This window comes from Sinocyclocheilus grahami, unplaced genomic scaffold (genome assembly GCF_001515645.1).
Source record: "Sinocyclocheilus grahami isolate Dianchi unplaced genomic scaffold, SAMN03320097.WGS_v1.1 scaffold888.1, whole genome shotgun sequence".
NCBI lineage: Eukaryota > Metazoa > Chordata > Actinopteri > Cypriniformes > Cyprinidae > Sinocyclocheilus > Sinocyclocheilus grahami.
The window spans coordinates 513,468-541,371 of record NW_015506067.1 but is presented as its reverse complement, the minus strand read 5'-3'; the positions used below and the strand labels follow the sequence as shown (position 1 = coordinate 541,371).

At 38.7% G+C, this 27,904-nt stretch overlaps 1 protein-coding gene across 1 annotated transcript; it reads left to right on the top strand.

Moving 5' to 3' along the window:
- Positions 1 to 14: 14 nt before the first annotated feature.
- LOC107563727 (zinc finger CCCH domain-containing protein 7B-like) lies at positions 15 to 27,774 on the top strand. Its single transcript, XM_016248668.1, has 23 exons — positions 15 to 233; positions 4,023 to 4,098; positions 4,199 to 4,235; positions 4,405 to 4,602; positions 5,462 to 5,620; positions 6,668 to 6,748; positions 6,869 to 6,925; positions 7,052 to 7,091; positions 8,061 to 8,251; positions 11,479 to 11,728; positions 11,826 to 11,884; positions 11,992 to 12,094; positions 13,085 to 13,246; positions 14,939 to 15,144; positions 19,280 to 19,380; positions 20,169 to 20,350; positions 21,193 to 21,248; positions 21,704 to 21,942; positions 22,031 to 22,136; positions 23,733 to 23,841; positions 25,815 to 25,948; positions 26,834 to 27,006; positions 27,103 to 27,774. The coding sequence occupies exons 2-23, from the start codon at positions 4,040 to 4,042 to the stop codon at positions 27,287 to 27,289; spliced, it is 2,889 nt and encodes a 962-aa protein (XP_016104154.1). The 5' UTR covers positions 15 to 233; positions 4,023 to 4,039; the 3' UTR covers positions 27,290 to 27,774.
- Positions 27,775 to 27,904: the final 130 nt, after the last annotated feature.

The following is a 27,904-nucleotide window of genomic DNA, read 5'->3' as shown; positions in this document are numbered from 1 at the left end:
CCTGTTGGTGCAGCCGCGCTCGTCTCGCGGAAAAACGGTTATCAGCTGGAAACATTAGTCGGGTTCACAGCGAGGGAGCGGTGCATGTTCACACACATTTGGCAGATGTCTTGAGACTGACCAGCTAATGATCTGTCAGTCATTCCGCTAATGTTTTACACACAGACCGCCAAGGAAACACGCGCGGAACTCCGAGGAAAGCGCCTTTTTTCGCGATTTTTCTCCAGACACAGGTGAGTCTGACTGGCTGGAGTCACCTGGAAAGTTTGTGATTCTAGCGCGACCTTATTCTGAGGGTATATGTGCTCTTTTGTGGCTGGCTTTATTGATTATTAGACCGTCGTCCTGAAGGTCCAGCTGCTTTAGTTTCGTTTTTGCAGAAACGGTTTGTTTACGGTAGGAAGCGAAGTCGAGTTTGGGCGTGTTTCAAATCTCCAGCTATCTCCCTTCTATTAACGTTGCAAGCTAACGGTTTTGAGTGTCGTCCCAGCCAAGGGAACGTTCTCAGAGCCCTGACTTGAGTTCTCTCAAAGTTACCAACATTCTTCCAGTAACGTTTACGTTCGTTCGAAGTTATCTGGTCTTTAATAGCGTTCTCATAACACAAAAAAGCATTAGTTATACATTGTTCAACGCTTTTCTGAATTATTTTAGTTGCCCTTACGAAAATTAATCATTGTTTTACCAAAAAAAAAAACATGGTAACCACTAGGGGTGTGCGATATTGAGTAATTTATATCGATATTTTCAGGGATTTTATCGATAACGATAATTAGACGATATTTTGCTGAGTGTGTTATTGTGCTGATATCTTAAGGACTGCCGCAAATGCATAAATAATGTTTTGATATATTAAACATAAAACGTTGAATACTGATATTTGAAATGATTTAAAACATGAAAAAAGACAAAAAAGAAAAAGCCGAAATTTGAAAAGAAAACCGCCAGTAGGTGGCAGCAAGTCACTGTTAATAAGTGAGTCATATTTCGTTGTATTTCGAAATATTTCGAAAATAGTTTAAAAACAAAGTCACAGCTCAGCCGCTGCGCATCTCCATTCAAACACAGCGGTGTTTCGTTTATGAACGAACAGTTTTTTTAAACGAATCTAGTGAGTCAGTGATTCATGATTACCCATTCATAAAGACAGTCACTCTTGAATGAATCAGCCGTTCGAATGAATCAATTGAATGAATGATTCAGTGATAAAAATCAGTGACTTGCCGCCACCTGCTGGCAGTTTTAGTTTCATTTTTAAAGTATCTTTTCAGTTATTTAAATCATTTAATATTTCTATATTCAAAATTTTATATTTAAAACATTAATATCATCATGGATTTATGGATTTAATTGCACTCATTCCACTTCTGAACCTCATTAAATGTCTGAAAGTACATCAAGCCACTTTTGTGTTCTTCTGTGCCACCTCTACAAATTAATTTAGTTAATACTGATTTCATTTGATTTTTAACTTATGTTTCTTATTCTACTCTTATTCTGTCGTTTTAATAAAAATGTTTAAAAAGTTTATAAAATATAATTTTTAAGAATTTGACAAAAGATTACATACTTTTAATAAAGTTAGAGGAGTCAAATATTACCTCGTAATGGAAAGGCTACTTTTTGATAACATTTTGAATTATTGTTTAGAAGGTGCTCCTAAAATTTTGAACGTGCTCCTAAATTTTTTAAGTTAGGAGCACAAGTGCTCCTAAAAAGAAAAGTAAGCGTCGAGCCCTGCAGAGACACAAAACAGCTGTATTCGGAATGATTTTTGTTGGCGAAATAGAGCAAAAACAAGCAATATGTTGTCTAAAACGTAAAGTCTTATTGCTTATTGAATTCAATGTCACATTTGTAATCATGGTAATTTTTGGAGAAAAACGGCACTCTTCGTGTGAAATTGAATAACTATATGAAGTGGTATAAATATATAAATTTTCTGCCATGTCTTGAATTTGTGATCATTCTAAATGTATTTTAATAGACTGAATCATGCAGTGAAAGAAAACACTAAATGCGCACACGCACTAGTCTAGACTTCACGTAATGTATGTGTGCGCTCTGTTGGGATGTTTTGAATGGTTTTTGCAAAATACTCGATAATGTCAAATCGCACATCCTTAAAACAACAATTACAATATTATCGCAGACAATATATATCGCACACCCCTAGTAACCACAAATTAACCTTGGTTTACTAACCGTAGTTTAACCATGGTATTAGTAGTAAAACTTTGGTTATACAAATGGTAATCAATAGTGCTGTGTTCAAAATATCGATACGACGATGTATCGTCACAGAGATTTGACGATACGAGCATCGATACAGCTGGCCCTGTATCGATACTGTGGCACGTGTGCAGCAGTGGACCGCGCTTAATTTTACAACGTTTTTGTAGAAAAGTGCGAGGTTTCTAAAAAAGAATAAATAGAGCATCTGTTAATAATCTGGCCGCAGAGGAACACAACGAGGTTGCTTGATATAAAGAGACATAATCCCCAAAACAGAGCTTTACACTTGCGCAATACAGAAATATCTGCTAAACGTGCTACTTATCTTTGTCAACCTGGCAACCCTGTGCACACACGCTCTCTCTCCACTGGATAAACGCGCTTGCTTTCTGAAAACACCGCTTAGCTTGCAGTTTAGCTATCTCCACTTCAAGTCTATTCTCAGAAAAGTGTAATTCATCAACTGTTCATTTACGACACAAAGAGAGAGAGAGAGGCTGTGTATGTATGAATTACCACCGTTTTGCCACGTTTCTCTATTAACAGTAAAGCTGTGGCTTTAATTCCTTTAGAAACAATGATGCTACCAGCTCCTTGTTGAGAAAGATAATGTAGCTCTTGAGCGATTAAGCTATTTAGTTGATAAAATTGCGGGGCAGCGCTAAAAAGTTTTTTCCTGAATGTCTGAGTTCGGCCGCAGCGTGATCTGTTTGTATGACTGCATTTAACATCAAACTGCTTCTGTTTCACACAAATGCTGGCACAGACGGGCATGTTCGGCTTGAGTCGCTTTGAACAACGCTTTTGCGTCTTCGGAAGCGGAGCTGTGTTTAGAACTCTTCTAATTTTTTTTTTATTGTAGAGAGTGTGTTAATTTGTGCAATGATAACCTACCAGCAATGTAAATAATTTTTTAAACATATTTTAACATTGTACCTGGTGGGGAGTGCACAATGTAAACATGAAATATATGCCATTACCTATATTGTACTGTGGTACAGTTATGGAGACCCTTCATAATGCAGAGCTCAGCTGCCTGCTCTGCCAATAGTTAGAAATGGCACTATAGTAAGCAGTGTTTAATAAACAGCTGTTTTTCTCAATTCTGCTGAGGTGAAATTCAGTGCAGTCATGTATCGTATCGTGGCCTCTGTATCGTGATGCGTATCGTATCGTGACTTTGCTGGTGATACACAGCCCTAGTAATCAATACGCCAGAAAAAAAAACTAAAACATGATTACTACAATAAATCCATGGTTAATTTTCGTAAGGGTGAGCTTTTTTTGGCGATTCAAAAGTAAAATCTCCATAATGTTTGTAAAATGATAAAAAAAACTAAAACATTTCTGTCAATGTTTGAAACATTTTTTCAAACGTTTTGAAAATTCAAGTTAATAATCACATATTTGATCGTTTAGAAAACGTTCAGAAATAACTTTCTCATAATTGTGCAGTGTTTTTAAAAGTATTTTCAGAACATTCTTGTGATAGCTGGGATAGCGGCATGCTATAGCCTGATAATAATGCTCTCTAGGCAGTCAACTAGTTTTTGACTCATCCGACACAAATGAAAACATATAAATACAATGCTGAACATGCATAAATATACTGTAAACTGTGATATAATCATTTAAAACGTTGACGCTTTAATGTTTAACACAGCAGTCTATACACCAAATATTCGGTTTATAATACACACTTTTAAGAAAGCATTGGTGTCTTTTGAGACTAACGGTGAACAGCTGGTAAACGTGAACTTTTGCACACGTGTCTGTTTGTTTTTCAGGGTTGTGATGGTCAAACATGAGCGGTGAGCGTCAGAAGCGCCGGGAGGAGATTCAGAGAGCGCTGAGCTTCATCAAGTACTACAAAAAAAAAATTCTTCTTGTACTTTAAGTATCATTCAGTCCTGCTGACTGTCGTATCTCAAACACAGTGTTGATTTGTGCTTTGTGTCTACAGATGTTCTCTGCCTTATCCGGACCCTGAAGGCTATGAGGTTGGGCTTGAGGAAATATTTTGCACACAAACGCTTATCTAAATGAAGACAAATTCACATTTTCTCTCTAAAGTAGAGCTAAGTATTTTAGCATGATTGGACCAGTTAAAAAAAATTCTTATGTAATAAGCTGTCTGTTTGTTTCTTCTTTGCTGTTGTTGTTCATCAGGGCTTTGTGGTTCAGCTGGTGTGTGATCTCTTAGACGAGGGCAATGCTGCGTTTCGAGAGGGCGACTGGACGCAGGCGCATGATCATTTCAGCGAGGGCGTCAACGTGGCGCTTTACGCTCAAGTCGAGGGGCTGAACGTTCCCACCGCCCTGCTGGAGAGTCTGTACATCAACCGCGCAGCCGTCCATCAGAACATGGTGAATTTGACACCAAGATCTACATATTTTTGTAGGCCAAACTGGAAGTTAGCATCACTCAGATTCTTTTGACAAAAACCCAATGGGATTTTTCTATTGGCCTTTGAATTATTGTCAAAAATAAGCTCTGAGAACAACAAAAACTAACTAAATTAAACGGCAGAAGATAAAAGCCAAACATGGACTATAAACAAACTACACCATGGTAGCGTTTTTTTTTTTTTGAAAAGAGGGTTTTATTGATGTATTTTATGTTATAGAATAAAATGCGAGAATCTCTTGAGCTTAACCAAAAACCAATCCAAAAAACCCATTGACTTCAGGATGAAAGTGCTAAAATTCACTTCGTTTCTGGATTTTGGCCTTTAAGGTTCTTGTTGGATGCTTTATATGTGACCCTGGAGCACAAAAGCAGTCATAAGTCGCTGGGGGATATTTGCAGCAATAGCCAACAATACATTGTATGGGTCAAAATTACCAATTTTTCTTTTATGCCAAAAATCATTAGGATATTAAGTAAAGATCATGTTCCATGAAGATATTTCGTACATTTCCTACCGTAAATGTATCAAAACTTCATTTTTGATTAGTAATATGGATTGCTAAGAACTTAATTTGGATGACTTTAAAGGCGATTTTCTCAATATTTAGATTTTCTTTTGCACCCTCAGATTCCAGATTTTCAAATAGTTGTATCTCGATCTCAAATATTGTCCTTTCCTAACAAACCTTACATCAATGAAAAGCTTATTTATTCAGATTATTAAAAAAATGACCCCTATGACTGGTTTTGTGGTCCAGGGTCACATATTTTATGTTGCAGATGAAGTCATGTGTGTTTTCTCTCTGTCCGTGTCAGGGTGAGTTTGACAGCAGTGTGAAGGACTGCGATCGCGCTCTGGAGGTGTGTAAGGACAGCGCTAAGGCGTTGTATCGTAAGGCCGTGTGTCTGAAGGAGTCTGGGAAACTGAGAGAGGCGTACGACTGCAGCACTGCATGTCTGCTGGCCTCACCGCAGGTAAACAACAAACATCTGTGTTATTATCCTTGTGGAAGTAAATGTTGCAGCTCAATTAACATGTGCTGATATATTAATGCTAAATAAATGGAATTAATTGTAATTCTTCTGTAATCTAATGGACCCTTTTCACGGGTTCTCAGAAGTCGTCGGGGTTGGCAAACCTCAAGGGTGAATGGAAACTATAAAAATGTGTTTTATTTTTGTGTTACCATTTTCCCTAATAGTGTTTCTATGACTTTGCAAGAGGAAAAAAACCATTGTAAGATTGATTATGCTGGTCAAATGTATGTGAAATACAGAAAGAAAGAAAAAATAAGAAAAGAAAAGAAAAGAAAAAGAAAAAAAAAATATATATATATACACACACACACAAAAACAATTGTGAAAAACTGTAATACTGTGATTATTTTGACTAGATATTTACTGTATTTTAGATCAGAATATTTCAAATGTACTTTGCAATAATTGATGAAATTATGTTTCCTGTGAAAAAAAAATCTTTCCATTCCATTATTAAATTTTTTTTCAATATTTTCCATTTCATACTGTTTAATGTCACTAAAAGGCCAAAACTGATTATATTTATTTGTTTGTGCTTTAATCTGTATCACTGAAACCCCTATGAAACTAAATATGTAGATTATTAATTTAAAGCAGTGTGTAAATTTAAAAAAACATTCTAAACATTTAAATTGGAGTAAACTAATTAATGCACATTAAATAAATGAATACCCAGCATTCAAAAACATTTAGAATGTCTGACAATCACAAATACTTAAGAAATTAAACTGAAATAAATGGTTATTTAGCATAATTAGGAATAAAATTGCATTTTGATTTACTTCATTTCATTCTAAACTCTTTTTGTTTGGTAAAGTCAGGAAGGATAATTTACTTATTTGCTAGTTAACTAACTTTTTTTTTTTGCTATCTTAAATATGTTTCATTAAACATGTTCTTGATTAGTTGTATCAGGGTCATGTGACTGTCTTTGTCTTGGTGATTTCTGTCTGTTGTGTCTGTCATATTTTCTCTGTTTTTCAGGATCAGACAATCAGTAATTTGTCCAAGGAAATTGCAGCCAGTCTGGGCCTAAAAAACAGAAAAGCGTACATCAGTTCTCACGTGAGTACCCACAATCCTGTACATGCTGTTGAAATATTTTTAACACTATGTTTGAGTGCAATAAGGAAATGTTTGAGAAAGATAATCATATTATGAAACAAATCTGTTCTTCTGTTTCAGAGGGGGAAAGCAGCAGGTTCTGAGGACAACTCTGTTGCGCCATCACCTTTAGATGAGGCAGGACTTCATTTAAAAAAACCAAAACTACGGTTTTAAACTAATTTCTCATGAATTTCATCTTTGGATTTCAGCTCAGCTAGCTGATGATGAGTAGATTGAGACGTCTTTGGTGTTTGTTTGCAGATTTCTTCTGTTGGGCTGGAGGAAGTGACTGACTCCGCAGGTATTTCAAAGACACTGAATATCATACTAATAGTAGGAATGCAGCATGTTTTCCTGCAGCTCAGACAGTAAAGTGTGACGTTAGCAACACCAAGGTCATGCGCTTGATTCCCAGAGAATGCATCAACTGATAAAATGTTTTCATTGCATCATCCCTTTGGATAAATCTGCCTGCCAAATGCATTAATTAACATTAATGTACAAAAGTTTTGGGTGAGTATAATTTTTTGAAGGAAATGAGGATGCATTGATCAAACGTGAGAGTAAAGACATTAACTATGTTACAAAAGATTTCTATCTCAAATAAATGCTGTTCTTTTGAACTTTCTCTTCATTAAAGAATCCTGAAAAATAAAAATGTATCACAGTTTTCACAAAAATATGAAGCAGCACATCTGTTTTCAACACCGATAATAATCAGAAATGTTTCTTGAGCAGCAAACCAGCATATTAGAATCATTTCTGAAGGCTCATGTGACGTTAAAGACTGGAGCAATGATGCTGAAAAAACAGCTTTGATCACACAAATAATTACATTTGAACATTTTTAACATTCACATAGAAATTTTTTTTAAATTATAATAATATTTCACTTTATCAAATAATTTTTTTATTGCTGCCTTGGTGAGCAGAAGACACTTTATACCCATTTCCAGTATGAATTGTATCTATACATCATTTTATCAAAGTACTAGAACTTAAGATGTTTTTAAACAATGTATTAAAAAAGAAATCAGGAAGGGGCCCAACACTTTTTCACACCACTGTGTATATATATATATATATATATATATATATATATATATGTATGTATGTATGTGTGTATACATGTCCTTTCACATGCTGTTTTTATCAAAAGAAGACAGTATAATGTGTACAGTATGCTGGTGTTTCATTACAAACGTGTCTGCAGTCTAGTCTAACTCTGCAGCTGATTGTGTTCATGTTCAGTGTTATCTCTGTCTGACAGCTGACTCTGATTGGCCATCTCCCGTCTTACCCGCTCCGGTCCCCGTCAGTGACTCCCACGAGGCCCTGGGTCTGTCCGGAGCCGTGCCGCTCTCGGTGCCCGTGTCTCAGCCGCTGGAGGACAATGAGCTGATTGGAGACGAGCTGGACAGTCTGCTGGACTGCATGTCTAAAGAGGAAGACGCATCGCAGGTGAGCCACTAACTAACCAGACATAAATGCAGTGTTTCCCACAGCCTTACACTCTATTTGTGGCGGCACTCCCCCGCCTCCATCTAAATTCATTATCTAGGGAAATAGATGTTTCCCTGGTAACGGCTGTACACAAAGCAGCGCTTCGCTCACAAATGCTGCTTAATCAGGCATTAAATGCAAGATGAAATGAAAATGACATCCAAAATTTTCTGAAGACAGTCAGTTTCCTTAAAAAAAAAATAGTGATGTAAAAACACCCGCACCAGGTTTCGACTTTGAAACGTGCAGTGCTCATTAGGGCTGTCAAAATTTTTTTTTGAATTTCGAATATTCGTAGAATTAAAAAAAAAATCCACATTCAAGTGCAAAAACAGTCTGCGTCAGCCGTCAGGCAACCTATCAGTGGCACACGAAATGTGACGACGATGTAGGCTAAGTGTCATTGCATTTTAATGCTTTTGTTAGCCTATCCAGTTGAACCCACTAGATGCGGCGCTGCTACCTTATTCATTCAATATATTGCAGAAAACGAGAGCATCAGTGTGGAGAAGATGTTGTTTATCTCAAAACTGAAACCAAGCCGTTCACACAGAACGCATATTTATCACATTTTCTAGAGGGACATCTATCAGCGTTGCACGCGCGTCTCGCGCAAGAGAGCGGCATGATTAGAAAGCCATGTAAAATTAATGTAAGTTCAACTTTTAAAAAACATGTCTCAAGACTTTATGGCATTTTTTTCCCCATCCCCCTGTATCATGTTTTTAAATGAAGAAAGTAGCCTACTCTTTGTGATTGGTTTTCGGTCCTTTGTATTAAACTATACATGCATGGTGTTGGGGTTTTTTTCTAATTGTTTAAGCAACTTTATTAATTATATATGGTTTATAAACATTATTTTAAACATTATGCACTTTTTTTTTTCAAAGATAGTTGTGTTATTTTATTACACTTTGAAGAAACTTGCATAATATTTTGCGCGATGCGCCCTCTTGTGGCCTCAGGAGAAAAGCCAAAATCTTTTTTCCCGCTAACTGAAATTATGCCTTTTAAATTTGAATATAATTAGAATTTTGATAATATTTAAAGGTGCAGTAGGAGATCTTGGAAAATGCTAACTTTAGCCTGATAGCACTGAAAGCGAATGTCCCACCCTCCCTGTAGGGTTGGGTACCGAACTCGGTACTTTTAAGGGTACCGATCGAATTGCATCGGTACTACCGAGTACCGATTCATGTTAAATCAATCGGTGCCAAATTTCGGTACCTGAGAATGCATCTGGGCGCATACGCTAGAGAGAGAAAGAGAGACCCTGTGACGTGATGTCACCCCTGCAACTCGTTCAAACAACACACAGGGCAAGCCGAAATGTTCTAAAGTGTGGTTACATTTCTAGGGCCATAATGGTTTCTGCGAAAACGCGGATGGGATTGTGGACTCCATTCATAAAAACGTAATTTACTCTATAGCGCGGAATGCCACGGAATTCGTCAATTTTGGACTAATAAATCAAAAGTAGGTCTGCCACTTAATTCGAATCGCGATATGAACTAGTGTCTGTGAATATTACAATGCAAAAAGATGGTTTAAATATGAATCCTGCATGTTCCGCTTGCCTCTGTATGTATGAATGGCGGAAACGCGGTTTTGTTTACTACACAAATACTGAAGCACGCCTGACGCTCGCGGTTATTTTCAGGCACTGCGTCTCACTATATGACGACATGAACACAACTTAATCTCCAAAGCTGCTGTGAGAGTCACTTCGCGAGAATTTTACCGTTTGAGAAAACTAGCATCATCATACTGTATATACACAGAAACTTCATGGCAACCTGTCAAAATAAAAGTACGGTTTAACATGTAACAGAAATATATTACTCTTGTATTACTTTAGTACAGTATAATGTACATCTTTAAATATTAAATTTTCTATCAAAGTTAAAGAAAACAATTAAATGATAGAAATAAATATTACATCCAGATTTTTTACACTTAATTGTAGAAAAAAATAAAACAATTATTAGCCTATTATAAAATGTTTTAAAATAATATTCACACAATTTTTCTTCTATGTATTAATGTCAGCAGTAAACCTCAGTTTGTTTGCCAAAAAATAAAAGGGTTTAATTTTCATTTGATTTAAAATAAATGTTTAATGCCTTCATTTGATTTTCAGAAAAGTAAAACAAGAATTTCTGGGGGGGGGGAAAAGTTTGTAGGGCCCTATTGTTCAAAATGTTGAAATTGAGACTGCTGGACTTATTTTTACACTGAAATAAATGTTTTTGTAATTACACAGAGAGTAAAGTACCGAAAAAAGGTACCGTTGGGTACCTGCACCGAAATTCAGGTATCGATACCGGTACCGTACCGGTTAAAATGTGAACGGTACCCAACCCTACCTCCCTGCAATCGCCTTCCAAAGCCACGCCCCCTGAACGCATATACGCTCACAGACCAGAATGCCAGAGACAACATTACTACAATAGGCTACACCTGCGGTTCCCAATTCCAGCCCATGTTCCGAAGTGAAGTAAACTTCAACAGATTTCCCCTGCTCAGGGAGGAGGGAGCAATGAACACTGTGTTATCATACCGATCGGAACACAGTTCATGCACGTAGCTCACTTCTAACGAGCTGGTTATCTGAATCGGGTGTGTTAACTAAGCAAGACATTCAAAATATGCAGAGCGGGCGCGAGGACTGGGAACCTCTGGGCTACATCATGTGTCATTCACCGGTGAGAAAACATTAATGATGACGTATCCTGTCTGCGCGAACAGGGTGCGCGGAGGTATGCTAATACATACGTTGACAGGCAGGTAGGAAAGCCAATTAAAACGCTCAGACCGAGCGTTTTGATTGGACGAACATTTCTTGGTCCTGCGCCTTCCACAGAATATATAAATACATTTAGACCACTTAACTTAATGATTGCTATCGGGATGTGAAGAGACTTTCAACCAGCATAACAAAGAAATGTTTCTGAAGACAATCACCTATTGCACCTTTAAGATGAAAATTCAAATTTAGTTTTTCAGTCATTTTGACAGCCCTAGTGCTCATGTTTATTTAACGAAGTCAAAGCCTTTTGGAAAATCTGTTTGTGGCTGTCAGTTTTGATATTGTGGCGGCCGCCACAAATAAATCATTTTATGGGAAACACTGTAGATGTTGTACCTTATGGTGATGAGTTAACTCTGTCCTGTTTGTCACTCAGAGCGGAGTCGTTCCCAGCGCTCTGCTGTGTTTCTCATCTCCTCGTCTTCCTCCTGCCTTCTTCTCGTCCGTCGGGAGTCAGTTGAACTCTCTTGACTCCTTCACTAAACCGGAGCTGAGCTCGGACTGCTCCAGTGGCGATCTGGATGCGTTGGACTACATCTGTCCCTCCGGCGGCTCCGTGTCCCTGCAGCACCCTCTGGTGGTGGGAGGAGATGTGCTCGATTCGCTGTCTGAATTCACTCTGCCAGGTCTGACTGTTAAACCTACGCAGACTGCCGTGTGATACTTGAACTTGTGATGATGATGATGATGATGATGATGAGCATGTGTTTGTTTCTCTGTCAGGTGGGAAAGTCTGTCGCAGTTTTCTGCCGTCAGTCAAACTGACACATTCTCCTCGTACGGTAAGTTTGATGTTTTTGACAGTCTGAATATGTGAAAGCGTTAGTGCATCTCTGTTTGTTTAATTAGTGTGTGTGTGTGTGTGTGTGTGTGTGTGTGTTTGTTACAGAGGAATGGTCATGTGACCTCGACTCTGTCCCGTCTGTGCAAGAACCCGCTGGAACAAACGCATAATTTCACTCAAGCCTGCAGCTGCTGCTTCAGGAGTACAGGTGACTCAGACACTCACAATCTGCCTTTTCTTCTGTAATTTTTTTTATTGTTTTATTGGTCTGGCTATCGTTCTATCTGTGGTAGCATTCTCTAACCATTAGGCCACGACTGTGGTAGCATTCTTTTGTGTAGAATGCTACCACAGTCGTGGCCTAATGCTTAGAGAGTCAGACATGTAACCTGAAGGTTGCGGGTTTGAGTCTCGGGGCCGGCACTTCACATCACTTATATTATTGTTCTTGTTATTGTTTTATAGATCTGTTTATCGTTTCATCTATTGTTCTATCTATTGTTCTATCATTGTATGTATTGTTTTATTGTTCTATTTGTTTAATTGTTCTGTCGTTCTATTTGTCATTTTATCTATCATTCTATTTATTATATCTGATCTATTTTTCTATTTATTGTTTTATCATTCTGTCATTGTTCTCTTTTATTCTGTCTGTTGTTCTATTTGTTTTATCATTCTATTTATCGTTCTATATATTGTTCAATTTATATTATATCTGTCAAAGTATTTAGCGTTTTATTTATCATTATGTTGCTCTACCATTTGATTTACTATTTTATCATTCATTCTATCATTCTATTATTTATAATCTCAGTCGGTTTGTTGTTTTATAATTCTGTCATTCTGTTTTTCATTTTATCTTTTGTTCTATTTATAATTTTATCATTCTAATTGTTCTATGTATTGTTTTATCATATATTACTTTATCATTTTATTATTGTGTTTTGTTCTAGCTATCATTTTATTGTTTTCTGTTCTTTATCTGTTGTTTTATTGATTTTTCTGTCATATCATTGTTCACTTGTTATTATATCTATCATTCTATTTACCAATTTATCTATTGTTACATTTATAATTTTTTCTATCACTCTTATCATGCCATCTGTTGCTCTATTTATCATTCAGTCTATCATTTCAATCCTTCTATCTTTTGTTTTAGCAATTTAATTATTCTTTCGTTTTATCTGTCATCTCTCAGGTCCAGGTGTGCTGGATTTTGAGTTCAGGACTGATGTTTCTCACAGCTGTAAGAAGGATCTTCTGCTGTGCAGGAGGAGGGGCGGGGCTAACTCACCCTGGAGGCGGATTCGGCCCCGCCCAACTCACAACAACTTCCAGGCTGCTTTTGTGCTCTGTAGAGGTGCGTCACCAGTTAACCGGGCAGTGACTGATGACCTAGTACCTTAACCCTTTGAGCGGTACGGTCCCACATATGGGATTTTTATTTCCGTGCCCCTGGGAGTACGGTCCCACATATGGGACTTAGAACGTTCGGTGACGTCACACAACTGCCAAATTCAAACTATGCTTTCGCGCTTTAGCTGACGCTGAGCCAGAGAGAGAAGTGCACAGCACTTGTCATATTATCACAACTATGCAGTGTTCTTAACCACATAATGCATATTTTAGGTTTCAGACATTTAAATACACATAAGTACTACTAAAACAATACATTTAGAGTTTGAAAAATACACACGTCTATGGAAGCAACAATAACAATCCATCCAATAACAGTTTTTTTCATATCAGATACACATAGTGTAAGTAACTATAAAGTTCACTCTATTCTTCACCCAGTTCACCGGCCACTTATTACTTGTATTTTGGGAGAAATTGATGAATTCACGTGCTGTAAATCCGACTGACAGGACTCTGAACTGCAGCGCGAACAAACATGGCGGCGCCCATCTCACATTACAGATCACAATCAAGATAATTTAGAAAGGTTTTTAAATGACAAAACACTCATTTACACACATTTGTGAATCGGAATATCAGATTGTTCATGACATGGTATGCAAGTTTGTGAATATTTTAAAGGGGTCATATGATGCGATTTCAATTTTTCCTTTCTCTTTGGAGTGTTACAAGCTCTTGGTGCATAAAGAAGATCTGTAAAGTTGCAAAGACTAAAGTCTCAAATCCAAAGAGATATTCTTTATAAAAGTTAAGAGTTAACCACGCCTACCTAAAACAGCTCGTTCTAACATGCCCCCACATACCTACGTCACTATGTGGGAAGATTTGCATAACGCCGCTCAAATGTTCACGCAAAGAAAGAAGGCGTAACTTTTATTCTCGCTGTAGTTTAGTTGTTGCCGCCGCCGCCGCCATGTCGTGAAAGCGCTGTGTGCTTCGTTGTAAAGCGAAACTGCTTTGTTTGGCCTTCCAAAAGAGGACGATATCAATTCGTCATGCCTGGAGCTGATCCGTGCTGGTCGCTGAGGAAATACTTCAACTTCGCGCTGTGGATCGCCGGATCGGCTTTCACAGTGGACGAAGCGGAGTCCAGCCCGGGGTCGTCACATGTGGTTGCCGCAGGCATCACAGTATGGTGAGGGGCGTAACATTTCCGTCACACGCTTGAGGTATTCGGCCAACCACAACGCACTGGATAGCTGGCCAATCAGAGCACACCTCGCTTTTCAGACCGATGAGCTTTGTAAAAAGCGACGCGTTTCAGAAAGGTGGGGCATAGAGGAGAAACAATAATGTACAGTATGTGGAAAATAATGTGTTTTTTGAACCTTAAACCGCATAAACACATTTCATTACACCAAATACACAAAGTAATGTTCTTTTTAGCAGCATCATATGACCCCTTTAAATAAAAAAGGAAAAACGAAATAAAAGCGATCCATCTGTTATACAGTGTTATTGTGGCTGCGGTGTGTCACGTGACAAGCCTGACGCGTTGCCATGGAAACAGTAAGTTCTAAAATAACGGTCGCCTTAAAAAAAAAAACTCACTCTGGGGGGACTGAGAATATTTTACACTCACCACTGAAAAGGTTAATCAATGTGATGTAATCCTCCCTGTGTGTGTGTGTAGAGGTGTTGGAGAATCAGGTGTGCAAGTATGGAGAAGGCTGCACGTTTGCATATTGTCAAGAAGAGATCGACGTGTGGACACAAGAGAGGCGGGGCTTACTGGTCAGAGAGCTGCTCTTCAATCCGCTCTCGACCAATGAGAGACAAGCACTCAGCGTCATCGAACTTCTGAACATACACACGGGCATGTTCATGTTCCTCTGTGAGGTAACAGTGCAGATCATTTTAAAAGTCTTGAGCTTTATATTGGATTTATGGATTTATTTGATCACCTTTTCTAGATTTTCTTAAAAGTTAGCTTGTCATATTTTTCAACCAAATGTTTCCATTAAAATGCATGTGATTTTCATGTGATCTTATGAAACGGTTGCATAAAAATATAAACAGTAGCTTTCATGAGCACTGATTTGACTTAAGTCTTCCTCTTAGAGCCCTGCATTTCAGCCCAGGCCCGACGGGCCCCGACTTTTTTGCGCCCCTCGGGCCGGGCTTCGGGCCAATATTCACGTCATAGTTCAGACGCGGGCCGGGCCTCGGGCCTGTTTTAGGCTTCTCCTTATTTTTTTATATTTTAGACATCCATCAATTAGTGATGAAAAAAATTGCCTCGCTGGTGGAAACAACACGAGACCGTGCTACCGTGACTGTCAAGAGCGGCTCGACGGTGTTTAGTGTCCGTGTGCAGTAGCATGTATGGTGCGTGCCATCAGCGCAGCTGAAGAGTTCTGCGTTCAAATGCAAGCAATAGGCTTAAGTTTGCCGCAAAGCACCAGCAAAAGTAATTACCATAAATGTGACAGGGGGAAATAGTAAGGAGATAATTGAGTTATTTATTAATAAACTAGTGTTTTCTGAGTCTGTGTCGCAAGGATGAAGTTGCCGATCCTGACTCGCCATCTCCTCATTCCTCATTAGACGCGCCTTAAAGAGAAGTGCATCTTTACGGATTATGATTATAATGAAAGAGTTTTTGTTTTTGATTTGTTTTATTTCATTAAGTAGTAATTTAAAGCTTTCTACAGATATATTTATCATGTCTGTGAGACATGTATTCGCTGAGTTTTGGTTCATTTTTGTGAAGTGCTTCTGTTCAAGACGAGACGGCAGAAAGCGCATCATGTTTGTTTTCCTTATTTTATAAAAGCACAACATTTTGTTGATATTGTGAGTGCACACAAATAAAAGTAGACCTTTTACAGCTACGAATGATGTATTACTCTTACCTTTACGAGCAAAAATTACTCAACAAAAATTCAGTATCCACTGAAACAAATGCAAGTAATCGCGCTGGCGCCTCCATGTCCTGCAAAACACGCTTTAGCTTCCACTCTCCGCACAAACTATTGGATATAGCGCACATTTGTGGGAAGATTTGCATAACGCCGCTCAAATGTTCACGCAAAGAAAGAAGGCGTAACTTTTATTCTCGCTGTAGTTTAGTTGTTGCCGCCGCCGCCGCCATGTCGTGAAAGCGCTGTGTGCTTCGTTGTAAAGCGAAACTGCTTTGTTTGGCCTTCCAAAAGAGGACGATATCAATTCGTCATGCCTGGAGCTGATCCGTGCTGGTCGCTGAGGAAATACTTCAACTTCGCGCTGTGGATCGCCGGATCGGCTTTCACAGTGGACAAAGCGGAGTCCAGCCTGGGGTCGTCACATGTGGTTGCCGCAGGCATCACAGTATGGTGAGGGGCGTAACATTTCCGTCACACGCTTGAGGTATTCGGCCAACCACAACGCACTGGATAGCTGGCCAATCAGAGCACACCTCGCTTTTCAGACCGATGAGCTTTGTAAAAAGCGACGCGTTTCAGAAAGGTGGGGCATAGAGGAGAAACAATAATGTACAGTATGTGGAAAATAATGTGTTTTTTGAACCTTAAACCGCATAAACACATTTCATTACACCAAATACACAAAGTAATGTTCTTTTTAGCAGCATCATATGACCCCTTTAAATAAAAAAGGAAAAACGAAATAAAAGCGATCCATCTGTTATACAGTGTTATTGTGGCTGCGGTGTGTCACGTGACAAGCCTGACGCGTTGCCATGGAAACAGTAAGTTCTAAAATAACGGTCGCCTTAAAAAAAAAAACTCACTCTGGGGGGACTGAGAATATTTTACACTCACCACTGAAAAGGTTAATCAATGTGATGTAATCCTCCCTGTGTGTGTGTGTAGAGGTGTTGGAGAATCAGGTGTGCAAGTATGGAGAAGGCTGCACGTTTGCATATTGTCAAGAAGAGATCGACGTGTGGACACAAGAGAGGCGGGGCTTACTGGTCAGAGAGCTGCTCTTCAATCCGCTCTCGACCAATGAGAGACAAGCACTCAGCGTCATCGAACTTCTGAACATACACACGGGCATGTTCATGTTCCTCTGTGAGGTAACAGTGCAGATCATTTTAAAAGTCTTGAGCTTTATATTGGATTTATGGATTTATTTGATCACCTTTTCTAGATTTTCTTAAAAGTTAGCTTGTCATATTTTTCAACCAAATGTTTCCATTAAAATGCATGTGATTTTCATGTGATCTTATGAAACGGTTGCATAAAAATATAAACAGTAGCTTTCATGAGCACTGATTTGACTTAAGTCTTCCTCTTAGAGCCCTGCATTTCAGCCCAGGCCCGACGGGCCCCGACTTTTTTGCGCCCCTCGGGCCGGGCTTCGGGCCAATATTCACGTCATAGTTCAGACGCGGGCCGGGCCTCGGGCCTGTTTTAGGCTTCTCCTTATTTTTTTATATTTTAGACATCCATCAATTAGTGATGAAAAAAATTGCCTCGCTGGTGGAAACAACACGAGACCGTGCTACCGTGACTGTCAAGAGCGGCTCGACGGTGTTTAGTGTCCGTGTGCAGTAGCATGTATGGTGCGTGCCATCAGCGCAGCTGAAGAGTTCTGCGTTCAAATGCAAGCAATAGGCTTAAGTTTGCCGCAAAGCACCAGCAAAAGTAATTACCATAAATGTGACAGGGGGAAATAGTAAGGAGATAATTGAGTTATTTATTAATAAACTAGTGTTTTCTGAGTCTGTGTCGCAAGGATGAAGTTGCCGATCCTGACTCGCCATCTCCTCATTCCTCATTAGACGCGCCTTAAAGAGAAGTGCATCTTTACGGATTATGATTATAATGAAAGAGTTTTTGTTTTTGATTTGTTTTATTTCATTAAGTAGTAATTTAAAGCTTTCTACAGATATATTTATCATGTCTGTGAGACATGTATTCGCTGAGTTTTGGTTCATTTTTGTGAAGTGCTTCTGTTCAAGACGAGACGGCAGAAAGCGCATCATGTTTGTTTTCCTTATTTTATAAAAGCACAACATTTTGTTGATATTGTGAGTGCACACAAATAAAAGTAGACCTTTTACAGCTACGAATGATGTATTACTCTTACCTTTACGAGCAAAAATTACTCAACAAAAATTCAGTATCCACTGAAACAAATGCAAGTAATCGCGCTGGCGCCTCCATGTCCTGCAAAACACGCTTTAGCTTCCACTCTCCGCACAAACTATTGGATATAGCGCACATTTATCTAGGTTTAACGTTTAAACATTTGTTATATGCTTGAACTATTTTATATCTATAGATTTGATTTTAGGCAAGTCGTGATGATTTGAGAAGGCTAAAATCAGGGGTGGGCAAACTTGGCCCTTCCAGGCCACTTTCCTTCAGAGTTTAGCTCCAACCCTAATCAAACACACCTAATCTTTGTCTTCAAGACTACTAGTAGGCTACAAGCAGGTGAGTTTTATCAGGGTTTAAATCTCTGCAGGGAAGTGGCCTGGAAGGGCCAAGTTTGCTCATCACTGGGCTAAATTGATCAAACATAGGCTCACTCACTGTCTGCCGCTTGGTCGTTACTTTAAAAAAACAAAAACTTATATTTAACGAACAAAAAATGCTCCAAACGTTTTTTTTTTTTTTTTATTAACTTCATAAAAAAACGAAACAAAATATCACTTTGCTATTACATACAAAACGGAACTATTATAATAGCTGAAATGGTAGTATAAGCTGTTTTGGAAGAAGGGGAAAAAAAGAGGTGCTCGGGCCGGTAATTCTGATAAGCTGTCGGACACGGGCCGGGCTAGGACCTGAGCGTCTCGGGCCAGGGCCTAAATTTGAGGCCCGTGCAGGGCTCTACTTCCTCTAATGTGTGCGACATTATTTTATACAGATCTGTCAAAGTTTAAATGATGACCCGATTCACCTGGATCAGTGCTGTGAATGTTTAATCATATGTATCTAACGAGGCGTATCTAACGAGGCCCAGTTTAAACGCTCTCTCTGTTCTGATACGTACTAAACACGTGTGGTCTGTCCTTCCACAGGCCTGTTTTGACTGCAGACCCAGAATGATCAGCAAACGCTGGAAGGAGAATCCCGCTCTGTGTGCGAACGTACCGACACAACATCAGTTTGACCAAAAAAAGTATGTGAGAAACACCGCAAACTCATTGTCACGCGTTAAAGGCACAATATGTAAGATTTTTTTATTAAAATATCCAAAAACCACTAGAACAGTGTTATATATTTTGCTGACTTGAGCACTTACATTATCCCAAATGCTTAGAAGAATATTTAAATCCAGAGAAATAAGCAATTTTAACTAGTGACATGGACCGTGTCTATAGTGTCATTGTGTCGCCTGCCAATGACGTCATAACCCCTTGATTTCCGGTTTTGTTTTGAAGAAAACATGGAAACACCAAAGACGCTTTAATATGTTGTGCGTTTTATTAGATCGGTGACGGCCGCACAGAGTAGCATTATAACAGAATGTTCAAATGTATCTAGTATGATAAAACAACGCTGCTTTTTTCCCCACATACGCACGACCGGAAGGAGTGGAAGCGGTCGACTGTGGCATAATAAAAGCTCCGCTGCTTTCAAGCCGTGTGTCACGCTGGTTCAGCGGCCTCGTTTCGCTTCGACGGTTTTCAGCCTCACCCTGCTTCATTCAACTACGTTAATAAATCATTAGCTCATCCATGAACATGAGTCCCGTCGGATTGCATCGGCTGTGGGGATGAAGACGACAACTCCCATGATTCCACACTCAGTCACGGCGTCATCTAACTATGCCTTTGTTTCTTTGTTTGTTTTGAATACGCGTCCTCTAGCGGCGAAAACTTACATATTGTGCCTTTAATAAAAATGTCACAGCTGAACGATCCTTGATCATTTGATATAAGAATGTATTTTCTGTCTCTCTGTCAGGTGTTTGGTTCACGTGGTGAAGAGCAGCGCTGTGAGTTACAGTAAGATCCGAGCGTTGAGCTCTCGCTGTCAGTTTGACGTGTGTCGTCACGAGCTCACTTTGGGCTGTAAGAGGAAGGAGGGCTGCTGCTTCGCTCACTCTCTCATCGAGCTGCAGATCTGGATCCTGCAGAGAGACACTGGTACACAAATAACACGCTGTTTACACCTGCTACTATCATGTGACCAGAATCATTGCATACACCACTCACTCAGAAGGCAAAAAAGAAGTATAAAATTGCACAAACATGCAGATTTGGAGTATAAAAAAAACAACAACATTATTTTAGTCAAGTAACTGTATGATCGCCAGATTTACAGAAAACCTTTTGAATTAGAATTGAATTTGAAAGCCAGGGTAAATTGTGCTTATTTTGTCCTGTGGGAAACATGTCTTCTGTAGCTTCTGAAGGGTAGTATTAAATGAAAACGTGATGTTTAAACAAAAATTAAAAACTTGATCCAGTTCTTGCGCTCTTAAAGCATTCCTTCTTGAGCATCAGTGAATGTTAAAACTTTTGTAATAGTTGTGTACAAGTCCTTCCGTTTTCTTCAGTGTGAAAAGAGGGGTCTCAAAATCAGTACACTGCGGGAATGGGTTCAAATATGCAAAAGATGCTGGAAAGCCATAGGAATTTATGGTATCTGGAGGATTTTTATGAAGAACAGTGGGCGGTTTAACTGTTCAGGACAAACAAGGAACTCAACAAATATTACAAAACAAAAAAACTGTCAATGACACACAGTATTAAGAATAAAGCGTATGTAAACATTTAACCGCAACTGTACCTAATGTTTAATTGCTTTAAAGGTTTTTAAAAACAATTTGTCATTTAAAAACATTGAAGTAGTTTGATGTTAAAATAACACACAAAATACTAAAAAGACCAGCCGCTGTTCTGTGAGATCTGTCTGTTTGAGGTACTGCATTACATCAGTGATCCAGCAGGTGGAGACACATGAAACTAAAACTGTGTGTTTTTAGGAACCACTCATGAAGAGATTGTACAGGAGTCTAAAAAACACTGGAACAAAGAACGTGTGAGTTTCTTTTCAATTAAGTAATTTTTAAATAGTGCTTTATCATTAGTTACTTACCCTGGTGTTGTTATTCTAAAGCAGGATGACCTGTCCTTCTTTCACAAATAGAGACATTTTAGTAAATGTTCTTCTCACACTTCATATAATGGCAGTGTATGGTGACCGTCTTCAAACTTTAGAAAAGGATGTGAAAATGTCAAAGTTTCTTTAGCGTGAACCAAACCTAAATGCAAATTTTTGGGGGTTGCTGTTGTATGTGTGTGAGTGAGTGTATGGCATGAGGATTTTATTTTGGAGGAAGGATCCTTTTAATGCTTAGTGTTAGATGTTTCATAACTATGTGGTAACACTGGTACTAGTGAAGATTGATTTAGTAAACAGCAGTTATTAGTACATTGATTTTTATAAAGCATGTGGCAATAATTTCTCAACTCTATATATTGTGTTTCCATCAGCCTGCAGTCATAGCTTCATGCTCACCAAACAAAATCACTGCCGCCAAATCAAAGAGTCCAATCAGAAACGATGAGACAAATGGGAACATGGGTCCTGTGCAGGGAACAGGAAGTGCTGAGGTCAAAGGTCACAGACTGGAGCTGATGATGAAGTTTGTGTGTGGTCAGTGCTGGAGAGACGGGCTGGTCAGTGAACCGGACCGAGCACTGAAATACTGCACCGCTAAAGCCAGACACAGGTGCAGACGGATGGACAGACGCTCACACACACACACACACACCTGGACACAGCTGTCTCACTCTCTTCCTCTGTCTGTCTCTCTTCAGCTGGACCAAAGATAGGAGGGTTTTACTGGTCAAATCCCAAGAGAGGAAGAAGTGGGTCGCAGTGCGACCTTTGCCCTTTGCCAAGACCTTTCCTCAACAATATGACGTGAGTAAAAACCAGTAGTGGATAAAGTACCTGAAAGCCATACTCAAGTAAAAGTACAGATATCTTACCAGAAAATTACTATGGTAGAAGTTGAAGTTAGGGCTGCACGATAAATCGCATGTGATTTTCATGCGCATCTCGTCAATAAAGCCGGTTCTGTGATTAGTAGTAAATCTCCAGCACGTGCTTTCAGATGGAGCGGCATTTACTACACAGAGCCGTAGTTCACTGACGAGCTACGCAATATCACATTCATAATCGAAGGCGATACATCTGCGATTATGAAAGCGATATTGCGTAGCTTGTCAGTGAACTATGGCTCTGTGTAGTAAATGTCACTCCATACTTGGATGTATTTGCTCCATTTAATGTATCTCAGAGGGAACATAGATGCATTTAACCTGCAGTTACAGATGCATAAATGTTTTGTTTTTAACATAAAACATTAAATACTGATATTTGAAATGATTTAAAACATGGAAAAAATAGTCGAAATGTGAAATTAAAACCGCCAGTAGAAGGCAGCAAGTGACTGTTAATGAGTAAGTCATTGAGCTTCATCAGATTCGTTCAAACAGCTGATTCATTCAGGAACAAAGCATTTGACTAAATGATTCAGTGATTCACTCATTAACTCAATCAACAGATTCGTTCAAAAAACCGATTCATTCAATAAGTAAACACCGTCCATTGCTCAGAGACGCAAAACAGTGCTGTGATCTTTGTTTGGAACTATTTTCGTTGGCAAAATTGAGCAAAAACAGGCAATTTTGTGTTTAAAATGTAAGGCACTTAATGCTAACTTTATTAAACTTTATCAAACATTTATTTGTTATCATGCTGATATCTGGGGGAAAAACTGCACTCTTTGTTTGATATAGATTAAGGTAACTATTAAATTATATAAATATAAAAAGCATACAGACGCATTTTTGCCGTCTACAATTTAGAATGCCTTGAATTTTGAATTTTAATAGACTAATAAATCACATGCGTGCACTCTGTGTGTGTGATTTGATGATATACTTGATAATGTCAAATCGCACATCATTACAACACTTGCCATATTATCGCAGAAGATACACTGTACTGTATATCGCACACACCAGCCTCGACTTGAGTGGAAAATAGAATCATCCGCGGTTGTTTGAGCACTTGTTTGCACATGAGCAAATTTGTTTTTTAGGAGTCTAACTTGCAGACGCCAGACCACTGATTCGTTGAACCTGCTTGCTTGCAGTCTGTGTTCATCTTCCAACTTTATTTTGTAGTAAGTAACGAATATGGTTCAGGGAAATGTATCGGAGTAAAAGTATACATTTTAATTAGGAAATGTAGTGGAGTTAAAGTGAAAGTTGGCTGAAATATAAAAACTCAAGTAAAGTACAGATACTCCCAAAAAATAGGCTACTTAACTACTGTAACAAATTATTTTCACTTCGTTACATTATTCCACTGGTAAAAACGATGTCTCTTTTTAAAGTAGGGATATGAAATATAATATATTTGTTCTGTTGAAAACTCATTTGTTACACTGAAACTGAGCTCTTGAAGTTTAACGCTGAATGTTTCCTTTGCTTTCTTCTTCCTCTACAGATCTGTGTTCATGTGCTGAAGCAGCGTAAATGTCATTACATCGGGAACTGTAGTTTCGCTCACAGTCAGGAGGAGAAGGATCTGTGGACGTACATGAAGAACAACGGCTGTGAGCATTAAATCAAACACAATCAACACTGATGTTCAGTCACAGTCATATGCTGCATGTACTAATCAAGTTTTGTGAAGTTCTGAGGTTTGATTTAGGAATTATAGGATTTTGGGTACAGTTGTTTATGGCAACATTTTTAAATTGCCCATCCAAATACTGAAGTTCAACATTTTTTGACATTTGTTCAACATTTTGATAATTATTGATCTAGGCAGCAATGAGAGTTCTACTTCACTAGTTTTGGTGAGATTAAAAAACCTAAGACGAGAAAAGTAGAATTTAGTTAGAAAGTAGGTTTAGTCTTTAAAGTCACCATGAAATCAAAATTGAAAATTCTTATTTTTTTAATGGAATACTGTAGTGTTTGTTATAAATAATTTATACATGCACTTCATTATTTTTTTTTAATTCATGTGCCCTCGTAATCTTTAATCAAAAACGTTAACCTCCCCTCCCCTCCCCCTCAAAACGACTCGTCTTCTCTTTCGGTCACGAGCTATGGCGCAAGGGCGGAGCTAGTGACGTGAGGGGTAAACACTGGGATAAACGACGGGGAAAAGCTGAAGCTGATGCTTCACTTTATAGCACTGACACCAGTCATGAGGGAGTACGTTACCCCTAAACATTGAAAATATATTAGGATATTACCACAACATTACTCTTAGGACATCGCAAACTAATTTTTTTCATGAATATGACTTAACCTGATGGAGTCATTAGCTCAGTCATTCAGGCAGTCTTGCTGTTTAGGCATGTTTTGTGCCGTTGATCGTCGTCGTCGTCATCCTTAATACATAAAACATTTATTCATGCTTGGGTGTCGGCTGTGAATCCAGTGGAGAGTCCCCACTGTAAATCCCCCCACAGCTAACTGCAAACTGGCATTCAGATCTGCCTCCATTTTGTTAGCAACGCCCCAACTTCCAACGATCCAATCAATTCCCGAAGGACGAAATCAAGTCCCGTCCTCTCATTTCAGATGCTGTTTCACTCGGATATATGTCACCGTAGAGAAAAAAAGGCAATTGCAACTACCGGTTCATGCTTACTTTAAAAAAAAAAAATCAAACGGCCTATGTAACAAACAGTTTGATTGCCAGCATTTCTTGAGGCAAAGTTGAGGTGGTTGAGGTAATCTAACTTATGATATGCATAGTGTGTATAATATGTGTGTGAAACATTGCATTGTATATGCTCATTTGCACTAATGTGTAACTAGTAACTACTAACTAGTGGCCATTTTTCCCCAATTTTAACAGACCTCTGGGAGAATAGTCAAACAGGCCATCAATTTTCCTTCCGACTGGCCTCTGTTAAGCTTGTCTAATAGCTACTGAAATTTGTTTGGCCAATGATAGCCATGTTTTTCAAAATATGTGAACAATAGGCAATGATGACAAGTCAGTCGTACCAATTGGGCCATACTTGGAGCCAAGTTTTTTCCTGTTTTAGCGCCACAGAGTGGCCAAGTTCTCCTGGTCTTTGCATGTGCCCTCAGAATTAGCCTATACATAACTACACCAAATTTGGTGAAGATACATAATTCTGTTCAAGAGTCATAACCATTTAAGTAAAAGTGGCCACACCCAATTTGAACATTTTGGCAAGCCAGTGTGTCAAGATACTGAAAATTAATTGATATTCATCTCTAGATTATCTTTTTTTGTTGTTGTTTTGTTTCCTATTGGGCAAATAACCTAAAACTGGTTTTGCCAAAAAAAAAATAATAATAATAATAATGATAATCAATATGGTGGGACATTTTTGTTTTTCATGATAGAAATGAAGTAGGAGATGTATTTGGTTTGTTCGTCTTGAGCCACGGATTCCAATGATATAAGGCACTTAAGTTTATGACAAAGTGTACTTTCTCATACTTTGTACACGTGTGTGAATTGGGATTAAGTTGTGACATCATAGCCTAGATATGATCTGAATTAATGATTGAGGTCACATGTTCTCCACTGCAGTCAGGGACATCCAGCAGGTGTTTGACGTCTGGCTCTCGACCTCCAATCAGAACAGAGCGTCTGACAGCACCTCACCATCTCAGCCAATGGAAGAGAAGCAGATCACCATGCCGACGGACTTTGCTGAAGCATTGGTACGTTCCTGCAGGTTAATTTTCAATGTCCTCTCACGTGCTAGTCAGTGTTGCCAACTCTCACAAGTTAAATAAGCAACCGCAGCTTCAAAAACAAGCCCAATATTTATTAGCATCAATATTATTTGATCAATTGTTTATTATCAATAAATGAGCCTGCAACATAGTAAACTGAAACCACTCTGAGTTTCAAGAGCAAAAACACAAGTTATTTTACAAAAATCATTAAATTGCAACAAAGCGGGAGGGCACACACTATCCTCCGATCACCTGCAAGCAGAATAGTTATGGAGAATAAAACAAGACCAGAGCACTAAGGGGAAGCTTTAATATAGCCACATATTTATAATAAAGTAAACTCGAACCATGTATCTACTATTAGTATTACTGCTAATGATTAATGCATTATAAAAATATTTTACAAATTAAATTAGGTCCCTTTACTCCCCTGCACCGTTCACCTTCTCCTGTGTTTCGTCCATCTCTGTACATCTTTCTTGGTGGCTTTGTTTGTCTATTTACATCTACTAACGTCACGTGTCTGCAAGTTAAACGTGATTTTACTCCAATAAGGGGGAGGAGGGGGCACGATGTGCGATGACTAATAACCCTACAGCACATTAGTTATTGCGCTGATTGGCTTTTACCTGCGAGCAGACAGTGTCAACAATATATTCGGGGGAAGAAGAAAAAAAACATTGACCATAAATGTATAGAAACAAAGTTGCTTGTCAGGTTTGCCTAACAAGCAACCATATTTTTAAAAATAAGCCCAAATAACGGCAACCCATGTTTTTGTTAACGCGACTTCTCAAAAAATACGTAAAATACGCGGACTTTGCAGCTGTGGTGCTAATGGAGCCGCTTGCGTGTTTGTTACTACAGCTGAACAGTTTCTACTGTTCTCTGTGTGGGAAACACAGCAACAGTGATCGGCAGTGGCAGCACCACATCTTCACAGAGAAACACAAGCAGAGAGTGTTCAGCGGAGAGGGAGAGGACGAGAGTCTGGCCTGGTCCTATCGCTTCCCTGGACCCTGTTTCTCCATCTGTCCCAGGTTCACTATCATCAAATCCATGAACAACATCAACGATGAAGGGTTTGTTATTAACAGTGGTCTTTGTCCTGATTGGCTGTGGTGTTTGATTGACAGGTTGGAAAATGGCTGTGCTGATGGTGTGAGTTGCGACTTTGCTCACAGTGAGGAGGAGCTTCAGGAGTGGTGCAAACGGAGGGATTTCCTGCGCAGGAGGTTAAACGAAGCCAGAGCCAAAATGCTGATCTCTCCAACTGACAATGAATTTGGCATCTTGAACTTCCTACTTCAGAATCAGGACTAAACAAGCAAGCCTACATTTGTACTTTGTTTATGAGATTTGAATCAGGTGAGAGTTACTGCAGATGCTGATGAGTGTTCACATGTTTTAATCAAGCTGAAAGATGTTAAACCTTTAGACTGAAATACATCACGCAGAACACGATTCTGACGTCTGTGTTTGATGAACGGATCTTTTACTTCATGTTGCTTAAATAGACAATAAATGCTGTTCATACACTTAATAAACGTTTCATCTGTTAGACAGCGATCAGAACATTTTGTCTTTCAGCTGTTGATGTGCATTTAAGTTCCTGGATTTCTCCAGGATTTGACATGCATGCAGTATTTGTCCAGGACTTCAGTAAGACAAAGAGGACAGATATTATTTTTTAAAGTTTGTTTTACTTTTACTGTAATTCAGTTTATAAAAGAAAATGAAACTTACACGTTGATCACAGTATAATGCAGTAAACATTACTTTTGTGAAACATGTTTATTATAGTATCGGTTTTTGAATAAATTATGCCTTTATTTGTATTTTTAGCTCTAGAGCTATGGCATGTATTTCTTTTACAATTCTCTTTTTTTTTTTAACCCTTGTTCATGTTCCACGTTCAATTGATATGAATCATAGGAA